Source organism: Garra rufa, chromosome 4 (assembly GCF_049309525.1).
Source record: "Garra rufa chromosome 4, GarRuf1.0, whole genome shotgun sequence".
Lineage (NCBI taxonomy): Eukaryota > Metazoa > Chordata > Actinopteri > Cypriniformes > Cyprinidae > Garra > Garra rufa.
The window spans coordinates 35,376,607-35,389,669 of NC_133364.1; the positions used below are offsets into that span (position 1 = coordinate 35,376,607).

General features: G+C 37.6%; 2 protein-coding genes across 3 annotated transcripts in view; one reads left to right on the forward strand and one right to left on the reverse strand.

The window, feature by feature from the left end:
* LOC141333948 (C-type mannose receptor 2-like) overlaps positions 1–7,059 on the reverse strand; it is a 45,247-nt gene extending 38,188 nt beyond the window's left edge. For both annotated transcript variants that reach the window (XM_073839101.1, XM_073839100.1), the window contains exon 1: positions 6,293–7,059. The gene's annotated coding sequence lies outside the window, so the exon portion shown is untranslated. The remainder of the gene's footprint in view (positions 1–6,292) is intronic.
* On the forward strand, positions 1,148–11,853 carry LOC141333953 (C-type mannose receptor 2-like). The gene is made up of 4 exons (XM_073839105.1): positions 1,148–1,184; positions 1,285–1,641; positions 8,581–8,928; positions 11,007–11,853. The coding sequence occupies exons 1-4, from the start codon at positions 1,148–1,150 to the stop codon at positions 11,366–11,368; spliced, it is 1,104 nt and encodes a 367-aa protein (XP_073695206.1). The 3' UTR covers positions 11,369–11,853.
* The last annotated feature ends 1,210 nt before the right edge of the window (positions 11,854–13,063 follow it).

A 13,063-nucleotide genomic window follows, 5' to 3' on the forward strand; every position in this document is an offset into this window, starting at 1 on the left:
GTCGTCCTGTCGAAACATGGGCTGAGGCCAGGGGAATTGAGACTCCACCCAGTGTGGTGGAACTCTTGACCTATTTGGTCCTTTCTGAATACCATGCTACAGACACGGTCAAGGCCCTGTCTGTATGCCCCTTCCCCGATCGCTCTGCTCCTTGGAATCCAAGGCTCTAAAGTTTTCCTAGCAGAGATACCTCTGCAGGATGTTTGTAACACTGGGAATGATCCACGCCATTTACGTTTGTGTAGGCCTCCCTTCTACTCCGGGCTCTCATGCCCTTCACTCTGATGCACCTACTACTAGTAGGACACTTTACCCTCGGGCGTATTTGCCCCTCTATATCTCTGGGCGTATTTGCGCCCCTTTCTCTCCTGCCTATTGGCGACCTTTATTTTTATGGCGACTTTGCTGTATTATTAGCGGCCACGGAGCCCCTTTCTATCCTGCCTAACCAGCAGTTATTACCTGTGGGCAACCTGCCCCCTTCTATCCTGCCTGGCGGCAACCCCTTTTTATGGGCGACTTTGCCCTTCTCTACCTGCTTCACACTTAGCAGGGCTGTGTAATTCTGGTGGCGTTACGACGCAGCTCGACGTTTCGTATGAAACCCTATTTCCTCGAGGGAACAAGACACTGCGTCGTTGCATCCTGGTTCTCTACGTAACCCCGCCCTTGACGTCATACATGCTTCTCTATTGGACAGATTACACATGTGTTCAGAGCGTGGAAACGCTGAAGGTGTTCCCAAAGCGTTACGACGCAGCGTCTTGTTCTCTCGAAGGAACTAGGGTTTCATACGAAACCTGAAGCGTTTCTTTGCAATAGTGTGGTTCAATGTTGTGTTACAGTGATGTGACATTCAAATTAACACATTTCCAGAGAATTACAGCAAAACAGAGACAAAAAAAGAAAATGAATGAATGAGGAAGGAAAATGAAGAGGGCTTTTGTTTAGAGTAATAAACAAATGATGTGATACTGAATGAAAGATGAGAGCAGATATAAGAATCACATTACAGCTGCAGACAGAAGCATCAGACTCAACCTCTGAAGTAAGAACAATTCACATCTTCATTCTTCAACTAGAATTAGACTTCTGACTATTCTGAATATTTGAAATCTGAGTTTATCTGTTTTTCTCTTCCTCAGAAATGGACCAAACTCTGTTTTTCATTCTTCTCCTCATTGGTGAGTGTGTTTGTGGTTTTATCTATGGTTTCTAGTTTTATTCGGTTTCTTAATTTCATCCTGATATGAAAAGCATTAAAGCAAAGCCTCTCTTTCACAGCTCTCTGCTCCGTATCTGAATGTGTTCAGCGTCAGTATCACTTTATAAATGAGGTGAAGAACTGGACTGAAGCTCAGAGATACTGCAGAGAGAATTACTCAGATCTGGCCACCGTTGACAACATGAACGACATGAACGAGCTGAAGAAGAGTGGGAATGATGGAAGTGTTCAGAGTGTCTGGATTGGGCTGCAGAAGACGGGTCATGATAAATGGCAGTGGTCTTCAGGTGAACCTGCGCTCTATCTGAACTGGGCTACTGGACAACCAGATGGCAGAGATGAGTGTGCTATGATCTGGAATGGACAATGGCATGATTATCCATGTAGTCAATACCGACATTTCATCTGCAACAACAGTAAGTACATTTACAGAGGTACCATATACCAAATTTTAATGGAATACTAAACAGTATAAATATTTAATTTGATTGTGAACAGGGTTCGAATTACAAAGGGGCTTTCGGGGGAGCCCTATTTTCCGATCCTCCCTGACTGACTTTAACGCTTTTGGTGCATGTTCGGGCATTTAAAACAATAGGTTTACAGTAAACCTATTGTTTACTTAGTAAACCGTTTACTTCAAAGTAAAGTAAGAAGTTAACTTCTTACTTTAAAGTTAAGCTAACATTAAAATACCAACTCTGTGAGAAGTTCAAGTGGTGACGTAAACGTAGTAATTTCAGTGCAGCGCCGCCACGCATGGATGGTCACAGCAGGAGACAGCGGAAAATAATAATGTCTCAAAGTAGGCTCTCTGGGGAGCCCAGGTCCTTTTCAGGGGAGCCGAGCTCCCCTTAGCTCCCCCGTAATTCGAACCCTGATTGTGAATTAAAGAGACTGTGGATATTTGTAACACTTTTAGTTTTGAGACAATTTCTGTTCAAATCAAATTTTTAAGAAAATGAAGAAAAAAATTCATTCACAGAACACTTTGATCTTTTGTTGTCCCTCTATATGATCATTTGTCACAATGCCAACTTGAAATTAAAGAGTCTCAAAATTTTTGAGATCTAAATTGATCTTATATTATTAATAAACATACAGCAGTGACTAGAGGCGATTTAGCTCAATATTTTCAGCCTTCAGTATCTCAACACAAACCTACAAGGGCTCTGTTTTTCATATGTAGATTAACTTGAGTCTGGTTCATGTAGGAATGATAGTCCATTACAGCATGTAAAATGTAATGAAGCGATTGGATAGTGAAGCTACTTTATAACAAAAGTCACTGTGCAGAGTTTAGGGGAGCACGGGGCATACTTTTTGAATTTTTTGAAGTTTGTTTAAATCCTCATTGAGTTCAGAGTATAATTTTTTTTCCCACATTAATTTCACACTTGTTTAGCGCAAATATGTTGCTGTTTCATAATTACGTTTTTAGTTAATTTCCTCAAAAGAAAGGAAGTGAATTGTTGCATTATTCCCTGTAGGTGGAGTACATTGTAACATAACCATATGACAGCTTAAAGTCTGGGTGAAAACAAAATATACAACATTTATTTTGTTAGTACACATTGTTAGTCTTAAAGTGAACAATTATTCTGTGCTAGTTAATCTTTTGAAAAAATAGTTTGTCTTGGTAATCTTTAATCAAATTCCTGATCATCTGCTTCTGCTGTAGAATGGCTTTCCTTGACTGATGACGTCAGCTTGAACCATGCCCCTCCATTCGCTAAAACCCTGCCCTCTATTCAGTAATTCAGTTTTAGTTGGAAATACATCATTACACTGAAATATAGTCGACAGTAACTTCCGGTTCACACAGACTTCCTTTTAAACATGACAAACTATAATATTTTATCAATAAAATAACATTAACTTTTTCCAACAAAATAATGCAGCTTTTTAAGAAATTAAAATAATATAATTTAGAAGTTTGACAATGAACATATCGTAACCGTGCTTGGGACAGCCCTGATCACAAAACACAGCTGTACAGTATAGTTCAAATCAACGAGCACAAATAGATGAAACACATTCAGAAAAGCACTCCACTATCTCCACACACAGATCTCACAGAACACTAGACACATAAACCAGACACAATAATTTACATTTCTTGAAATAATCATTTCTGAATATTGTTAAACATCGACCGTCAGTCTTAATCACCTGTTTCTTGTGGTTTATCCTCAAAATCCATAAAAGTAAATGGTGTAAATAACATTGCTTATGTCATAGAATAGCATAGTTTAATAATTATAAATAAAAATAAATATAAATACTTTTCCTATGGTATAAATAAATGTGGTTATGCTAGCATGTGTGGAAATATTTAAACCATGTGTGTTACAACTAGGGATGCGCGGTATACCGGTATTGTGAAAATACCGGTATTTATTATTTTTCAAACGGTACAATATCAAAAGTTTGCTCAGTTCGGTATTTCATCTGCTGTTCCGATTTTCACCACTATGCGGCAGTGTTGCGCAAACTGGCGTAAAAGCGGCAAGCGTGATAAGACAAACGGCGATGAATCAGACAGATGAAACGCGCTCTACACGTCGGAAATTAATAAATAACGAGAGTGGTAGAAGTGAAATATGGCATTACTTTGCCTACAAAGGTGATGAAAAGGGTGAACCCACAGACCTCAATGCACCAGTCTGCAAACGCTGCTATAAATCATGTGCTGCCAAGGGAGGCAACACATCAAATCTTAGCAAGCATTTGTCACTTGCCCATCCTGATTTGTTCAAGAAGTTAAGAGAACAACAGGTGAGTGTCAACTGATTTAATTTAGACTTTTATTTTAAAGAAATAAGTATTATTATTTTTAGTAGTATTAGTAATAGTGGTGCAGAGCATATTACTGCTGTAGAGAGAGAGAGACAAAGAGAGAGATTTTTTTTATAACAATGACAACAAGGTTTCTATTGTAAATTATTTAATTATTCATTTTTTTGACAGCCACAGAAAGGAACAAAAAAAAAAAAACATCTTCAAGCCAGCCCACTATTTCAGAGGTACTGTCAGTGACACGAAAATATGAAAGAAGTTCCAAAGAAGCAAAAAGACGTAACAGGGCTGTTGCAGGGTTTATTTGCATGGACCAAATTCCCATTTCAGTTGTTGATAAAACAGGTTTTGGAAACCTTGTAGAACAACTTGACAAAAGATATGAGATGCCAAGGAGAAAATACTTTTCTGAGACAGAGTTTTCCACTCTGTACAATGAAACAAGGTCTGTGCTTGAATCACAGCTGTCCAGCAAGCCTTGCTTTGCTTGTACAACAGACCTTTGGACGAGTCGAACAGTGGACTCGTATGGCTGTTACAATTCACTTCATTAGTGACTCTTGGGAAATGCAGTCCTGGTGTCTTGGATGTGCAGCAATGCATTCAGATCACACAGGAGAGAACATTCGATAGGTTTTTGAAGAAACAGTAATTCAAACATGGAAACTCGATATGACACGTCTGAGTGGAATCACAACAGATAATGAAAAGGAGAAGTCTTACCACTGGGTTCCTTGCTTCGGTCACAACCTACATCTGGCAGTGAACAAGGCTACTAGCCTGGACCGTGTGACATCATTTCTCTCCAGGCTTAGAAAGACTATATGTGCCTTTTCTAGATCAAACAAAATGTCCAGGCTTTTAAAAGAAAAGCAACAGCTCCTTCACCTCCCAGAGCACAAGCTGATCCACGACGAACCTACCCGCTGGGGTTCTACATTTGACATGGTGGACCGTTTCTGTGAACAGCAGCAAGCTGTCTGTGCTGCTTTAGCAGAAAACAGGAATAAGTGGTGCTTAATGCCCACTGACACAGACATCACCACACTGGAGACAGTGCGTGAGGTCCTGGGCCCACTAAATACATTCACTGATGCTCTGTGTGGAGAAAAAGAGACAACACTTTCTTCTGTCATTCCAGTGATGTGGAAAATACTGTCACATGTTCAGGACAGTGAAACAGACTCTCTGCTATCCGGCAGGATGAAAACAGAGATCAAGAAGGATCTGGAGATGAGATACAGCAATGAACAGATACGAGTTCTTCTTAATTCAGCAACCTTCTTTGATCCTAGATTTAAGAATACATTTGTTACTAAGGAGAAGGAGGTGATTGAAGTACTTCTGCAAAAGGTTGCCACAGCTGATCTCAGTCACCTCAGTCAACAAATGAAGTCAACCCAGACAGAGCTGGAAGAACAAACAGGTGGCAAAAAACAAAAAAAAAAAGACTTGGGTAGCCTCCTGTCAACAATTGTATCTGAGAAAAAAAAAAGAGGTGGACAATTTCCAGCCGGGACAGAATATCTACAGATGCCAGCTGACAGACTAAATAAAGAACTCCACACATACAAGACCATGGAAGAGACCAGTGCCACAGAAAACCCACTTTCATGGTGGAAAAGGCATGAATCAAGTCTTCCCATTCTTTCAACATTTGCCAAATAATACCTTCGCATTCCAGCATCAAGCTCAGCCTCAGAGAGAGTTTTCAGTACCTCTGGCCTGATCTGTACCCCACTAAGGTCCAGACTTTCAAGTGACAGTGTTGACACATTAGTTTTCCTGTCCAAAAATCTGCCGTTTTTAAAATTGACCGTGATTTCGTCTTCAGGTCAAATGGCCGGTAATGGACTTTATTAACGTACACGGTAGCTCTCAGAGAAAAAAAATAGTACTAACCCTTCTTTCCCTCTATCAGCCCACAAGACAGGAGGAATGCCCCTACTCCAAGATAACAAAGCTTTGGTTTATTTTTTACAGTGTTTGGTTGGCACAACAAGATAAACAGAGAATAAAGGACCACAAATAATCTTTTCAATTGTGAATTGATCAATGGCAAAAAATAAATAAATAAATAAAAATTCTTAACTCACACTTGTGTTCAGAGTCTCTTAATCAGAATCAATGTAACTGTTCCCTTAAACAGTTAAGATGATATTCAGTTACCAACAATTTGTAGAGAATGTTTACATTTCACATCACTGACGATTTATATGAAACTCAACATACCTGAATACGACTCAAAACCCAATAATACAGTTTTACCTCACATCAGAACTGGACTAGTGTTGGAGCGTCCATATATGGCAGAGTAATCAGTTCAACCAATGAAAACCTGTCAATATCAAATCTTTTCTTTTCTTAAAAACAAGAAAGAGAGAAAATCAGCAAAAATCACTGTCCATGCAAATGCTTCCGGTAGACAGGAAAATCTTTCAACACAAAAAAACAAAAAAGCAAGCTCTGTTCTCAGAAAGTCTATTCAAGTGTCCATCCAAAATATAATTGTCAAAAATCTTGAGACAAAGTACTGTAGAACTTCCAAAAAGTTCAAGTATAAAATAGGAAAATACAAAGTTCCAGAGCAATGGTTTAATACTCAAAACAGGAAAGTTATTGCTGTCAAAAGAGCATCGAAAAGTATGCAATAACGTTCGCGTCCACACAGCGGCAGTAATGCTTCACCAAAACGGCCAGTGGCGAATTTTCTCGAACAAAAGCAGAAGTTACTCAGCTGTTATTATGTAGAAGTTATTACTCCCGGTAATAAACTCACAGTACCTCAGCTCTCTTCAGACGGAGATAAACAATCACGCAAACACCATCTCAGTAAACGCAATGAGCGACGCCCCCTCTCGTATCACACAGCTCGGTTCCACCGTGAATCACACTCTCGTGATAAGGCTCGCAACGGCACAACAGCACAAGCTCGGTCCAGCTTCTCGTCAGCTCAGCTCATGCTTGTCAGATGCTGTCCACGTTAAAGCAAAGGAGTCGCAATAGGGCTAAATTTAGTCTTTGCCTCTCTGGTACTCTCCAAAAAACGAGCACGAGCACAGTGGCGGCTGGTCAATAAGGGGGCGCTGGGGCGCCGCCCCCTTCAAGTTAGTCAAGGAAGAAAACTACTAACATGTTAAAAATAAGTCTAATACATATTGCAAAAAAAAATCACGAAATAGCATTATTTTGTCATACTATTCGACTGGTAGTTATGTTAGAACCTGTTTGTGTATGCGGGACGCCGGCAAAATGGGTGTCTATAAGGTCTGTACATTTTTATATATATAGTGTTCCTTCTTTAATTGGACATACATTCAGTTATGTCTACCAACTTGACAAATATATTGCTAATACCATTATAATTAGTTCAAAACAATTAATGGTCTACAAGTATTTAGTATTTACAGTCTTTGCATAAGTTACTTATTATATTGGACTATGTATAACTTTATAAATATTAATTTATATGCAATGTTTTACTACAAATCAATTTATTTTCACTGTCTTTAAACTGAGATTTATCCTGTGGCTCCCTCGTGTGGATAACATTAGTATTATGGCCTCTCTGAATCACATTAATATAAATGGCTAATATTTTTGGGGATGATTACAAATGTTTAATGATTACTTTACTGATAATAAAGCCTGTATTAACAATGTGATTCATTTTGTGTGCGCCCCCCAAAATTTTTTTAGCACCAGCCGCCACTGCGCGAGCACTTCCTGAGCTCATATTTTTCTCCGCCCTCGTCTTCACTCCTGTGCTCTCACATAACTTCCCGTCTCAGTCTTTAAAAACAAAAAAAACAAAAACAAAAAAAACTTTCAAAACAAATGTCTTGGAATACCTCCACATTTAGGAGCTATCCATCTTTACTCTCCTCACTGTTACGTCGCATTCGGAGATGGACACTTCTTGACTGGCAAGACGGCCACAAGCGGAGACTCAAACAGTGAAAGTGTGTTGTTCAAAACCTTTCTTTTTAATAAACTCTGTGTACACAAACACTGTTCTTAATGTTGGAGTTCATTTGTAGAGACCCAGGCGATACTTCGAGCAAAGTTTCATGGTGTGTTGAGCCTTCTTGGTGTTGTAAAAATATCGATTTCGATTCGCTCAAAGTTATGCCCCTAGTACTCCCATTCACCGGCATTGACCTCAAAACGAGATCACGGTCAATCTCAAAAATGGATCGTTTATCATAATTAGGCTTTTAGATATAAGTTTGTCTCGTTTACAATAAAAAAAAAAAAAAAAAAAACAGCCCAGGTTGCATTTTGGCAATACTTATCCTTTAATGATTTTTCTGTGTGCAACTGACACGTTTCAGCCAATCAGCACTTTTAGACAGATCATGGTATAAGCTAATGTAAAATATCTTGAACATTGTGAATATTCAATTTATCAGCAGCTGTAGAAGCAGCTCAAGTCTATGAATGATGTGTTTCAGATGTTTCCACTGCTGCTCCTGTTCACATCCAAACCATAAAGCAGCGTAAGAATAATGAACAAACTGATTCATGAATCTATTTCTCATTTGTTTTTCTCAAAGCGAACACAGGACTCATCCTTGGAAATCAGACGATGAATTGGAGAGACGCTCAGAGTTACTGCAGACAGAATCACATTGATCTGGTCAGTGTGAGAAACCAGAATGAGAATCAACAGGTTCAGCAGTTCATTAGTGATAGAAACTTATCTGGATCATATGTCTGGATCGGTCTGTTCAGAGACTCATGGCAGTGGTCAGATCAGAGTGACTCCTCATTTAGATACTGGTACACTGGTGAACCTAATAATTATGGATATGGTCAATATTGTATAGCTGTTGGACTGAATGCTCAGGGACAATGGTGGGATGTCGATTGCAATAGACAATATCATTTTGTGTGTCATGAAGGTGAGTAGATCCTCACAAAACACATTCAATCAATCATCACCTCCAGATCTCTTAAAGTTCATGTGAACCATTGCGACCAAAAATTTATCTGTGCGACCCTCAAATTATATTTGGAAGCATTTGTGCGAGTGTGAGAAATGAGTGTGGTGCGACTTGGTTTTGAAACTGTCACTAGTCGAACTACTGCACAGAACGCTGTGAGCTGATACAGTGACGTTTTCTCCAACATTACATAACTATTTAAACTTCATCTTCACATTATTACCTTAAATGCAGGTTTGAGATATTAGCCGGAAGGGCTCGCAAAATCGCTATCTCGACGTCCAGGGGCTATCGTAAAGTAGAGGACTTCTGCAGGTCCTTAAACTCCTCAATTTATTTGTATCAAATGTAGGGCCATACAAAGTTATAAATATGTAGAATAGTATAAGAAAAGTCTTGATTATAGGTTTAAGAGACGGAAAGACGATCGCGATTGGGCTGGATAAAATGTCAAAAAGGCAATGATGTCATTGAATAAATATGAAAAGTCAAAACGTGGCACTGATGTCTTTATATGAATGTATCTGAAGGGAACCGACTGTCCTCAGAAACGTGTCGTTTGCATTTTCATTTCATGTCTGACAAAACAGCGTTAATGCTGATTTGTGTACAGCTGTTACTAGGGAAACAGTAATATTTCAGCATTACTAAAGCACCCCCTCCTGACAAAGAATTAATTTGTATTTCTAGTACATTTTTTCAGCTGTTTATGGTCAAATTATTGCAATTATCGATCTATGTGTAAATGTGAAAGAAGTTAATGTGCCTTTTAAAAATGTCAACAATTAATACTAATGTTATATATCTTATATAAATATAAGAAAGTATATACTTGATTTATCCCTTTTAATGATAAAACGGTTGAAATGCCATTGTATTAGATATTTTGTTTTTGTGTCTCTATCTAAATTATAAATCTTGTAATTTTCTGGCCTAATATTCTACCGTACATTGTCCAACAACCCCACTCATACTGTTCATTTAACTTGTGCAGCTCGTAAAAAGGGTAATAAATTGCCTTAAATTGATATTTATAAATTCTGCAGCTACACTAAATGGTAAAATAACATTTCTTCCATGATTATTGTTTATATTTGTCTATTGAAAACATTTTTGATTGACATTTAGACATTCTGATTTTCTATATAAAAAAACCAACAAATATATATATATATATATATATATATATATATATATATATATTTGGGCTAGTTAAATGAATTTTTGGGCTACCAAAATCAGATGAGGACCTGCCCGAAGGGCTACCAGAGATTTTGACATTTTGCGAGCCCTGAGCCATCAATCACTCCCTGTTACTGAAACTGCAGTCCGCTTAACTTTGAACCAGACATTTCTCTCTCTCTCTCACTCTCTCAACCAAACCCTGTTCCAGCATTGCACAAACTGCATTGCAATTAGGGGCGTGAAATATTTTGTAATGATTTTTTTTTTTTTTTGTGGACAATTAAAAGGTCTCCACAATCTGCTTTTGAAGAAATATAGTATATTTTGTGCTACAGCGCACTTTCTGTCAGATACAATTCTAATGCCTCCGTGTCAATATACTATACAACAGATAGCACACGTACGTCTGCAAGACGTCTGTTAAAGATCTCTTGATCTGGAAAGCATCTGCTGTGTACAAACGTCTGGCAGATGTCTGTAAGATGTCAGTTTTACATACATTCTGAATCCTAAACATCTTAAAGACCTCTAATATACATCTATTTGACATCTGATAGGAAACGTCCAATTTGCAGATGAGCAAACTACGTCTTGCAGATGTCTTGCAGATGTAAACACAGATATCGAATAGACATCTCTGAGATATACGTGTGCTAATCAGAATCGGCCATTAAGAATCAAGATCGGCGCATATCTAAAAAGAAATTGGGTGCTCCTAAATTTTACCAAGTAAAAAAGTTAATTTCGAGCCCTGATGTCTGACACGACAAATTCCTCCACAGTGTTTGTTCTGCATGTTGTTGTTGATCAGTCTCTCTCTAGTTTCTGCTTGTGGTTTGTTTTGTGTCCAGATAAACTGATTGTGGTCAAAGAGAATGTGACGTGGTCTGAAGCTCTGAGATACTGCAGACAGAATCATGTGGATCTGGTGTCGGTTCATTCAGAAGAGATTCAGCGGCGTGTGATGAACGTGGTTAAACGGGCGTCTACTGCGGCGGTGTGGTTGGGTTTACACAACTACTGCATCATGAACATGTGGCTCTGGGTGAGTGGAGAGATGGTGTGCTATCACAACTGGGCTCCAGGGAACGGAACCACACCAGAAAACTGCAGCCTCGAGAACAGAAAAGGAGCAGTTCAGTCTGGAGGAGATCAGAGCTGGATCAGCCTTCCTGAATCTCACAAACTCAACTTCATCTGCAGCAGATATTAAGAGTGAGGAACACACACATCTGTTTACTTACATTAATGGTTTTCAGAGGCTACTTTATTTTTTAAGTTACTTTTATGTTTTTTATGTTCTTTACTTGGGTTTTAAATGAGGCATTTTAAAAAGTACATTTTATTGCTGTATTATGAAATATGTGTCTTTTAAGAAACTCTTTGTATATCTGATGTGGTTATGACACATGATAACAGAACATGAGATACAGACAACAAACTTTTATCAGAAATAAATCACAGTTTGATAATAGTACACTCGGCTTAATGAAGGATCTAGAGATCATTAGATGATAACTGTCTGTTTTGCTTCAAGAGTCTTATAGTGTAATAGTTTTATTATTCCATTTAATAATATAATCATTTATAATCATTTTAACCATTTATATACTCATTTCATTGATTGATGTGTGTAGTTTAGTAATTTGAATTATTGTTTTTCTATTGTTTTATGAGTAAATATTAATGGAAAGTCAAGGTTTGTGGGATGTTGTTGTGAATCAGTTTGGTGTAACACTACTTGTTGGATTTGTATTGAAACATACACAACTAAGATTATTCAATAAAATCTACTTCTTTGTCATTATCACTTCGTCTCCTGTTTCTGTTCTTCTCTTTGTTCCCAATTGTTGTTAGAGATTGTCTGTTGTATACTGATGTATAATCACTGATGTGAAACATTTTGTGTGTGGTCTTATATAATCTTTATTGATTTGATTGACATTAATGACAGACAGCAGTAGGTTTATGAGGCTGCTGCCTCTTTAAGACTGAATGCATGTGTCTAATGTACTGACACACATACAATTTCCTTCCCAGCTGTTTATGTTCACTTGTACATATTATACAGGTAAGCACCATTACGATTGCAAATGTGACATTGATTTTATACAATAGTAATTCAATTAACTGACTTACATCTTTGATTGTTTTTGCTTACGAAAATGGTTCTAAGCAAAGTCACAGCATGAATCGGGTCTTCAAGTCAGTAAATGAACTGATTGAATCCATATATAGTTGAATCCGTGACTCACTCATTTCGGTTTCATAATTAAAAGTATTCCAACATTTTAGATTTAGGCTATATGTTAAAAAAGTAAAACATTAATTTTATAACATGATTTATGCATTTGCAGTTTTACTGTGTAAATTCATTATCTTCTTTAAACTTAATACATTTAAATGGTACTTGATGGGGGTTGATGGAGTCTGTTGATACTGATTTAATATGAATGGTAACCATACAGAGTCTGAATGTATTGATAAGGTTTAAGAATTTGATGTAAATGATGTCACATAAATTTAGTAAAGTTAGGAAAATAAAGTTAAAAAGTGTCCTAGAAATCAAATTAAGGAAAATATCACAAATATGCTGATTAAAGTAAGACCTTATAGAGTTGTGATGGGACTATTGCTTAGAATGGATTACATTTACTCCAAAGGAAAACAAAAATGCCCCGGATAAGTGCATTTTTTGCTCGGACAAGTAAATGTCTGATTAACTTTGACATGTGCTTAACTAACTCAATGTCAAACCTCATGTAAACAGTAAAAACAGAACATTTGTGGGCGTTTCTTCAACTAGGGGCACCTTGTGGAGTTGAAGAAAAAAATTGTTCAAAAGTTATATAAGTTTAAATATTTTATCTACTTTTAAGGTCTGTAATAGGACAAACTTAGATTACAA

What these genes read in the sequence shown, in the direction of transcription:
- LOC141333953 (XM_073839105.1), top strand. Translation starts at nt 1,148, where the DNA reads ATGGACCAAACTCTGTTTTTCATTCTTCTCCTCATTG. An exon ending in ACATTTCATCTGCAACAACA is followed by an intron (nt 1,642 to 8,580) that starts GTAAGTACATTT and finishes TTTTTCTCAAAG; the next exon opens with CGAACACAGGACTCATCCTT. An exon ending in TCATTTTGTGTGTCATGAAG is followed by an intron (nt 8,929 to 11,006) that starts GTGAGTAGATCC and finishes TTTTGTGTCCAG; the next exon opens with ATAAACTGATTGTGGTCAAA.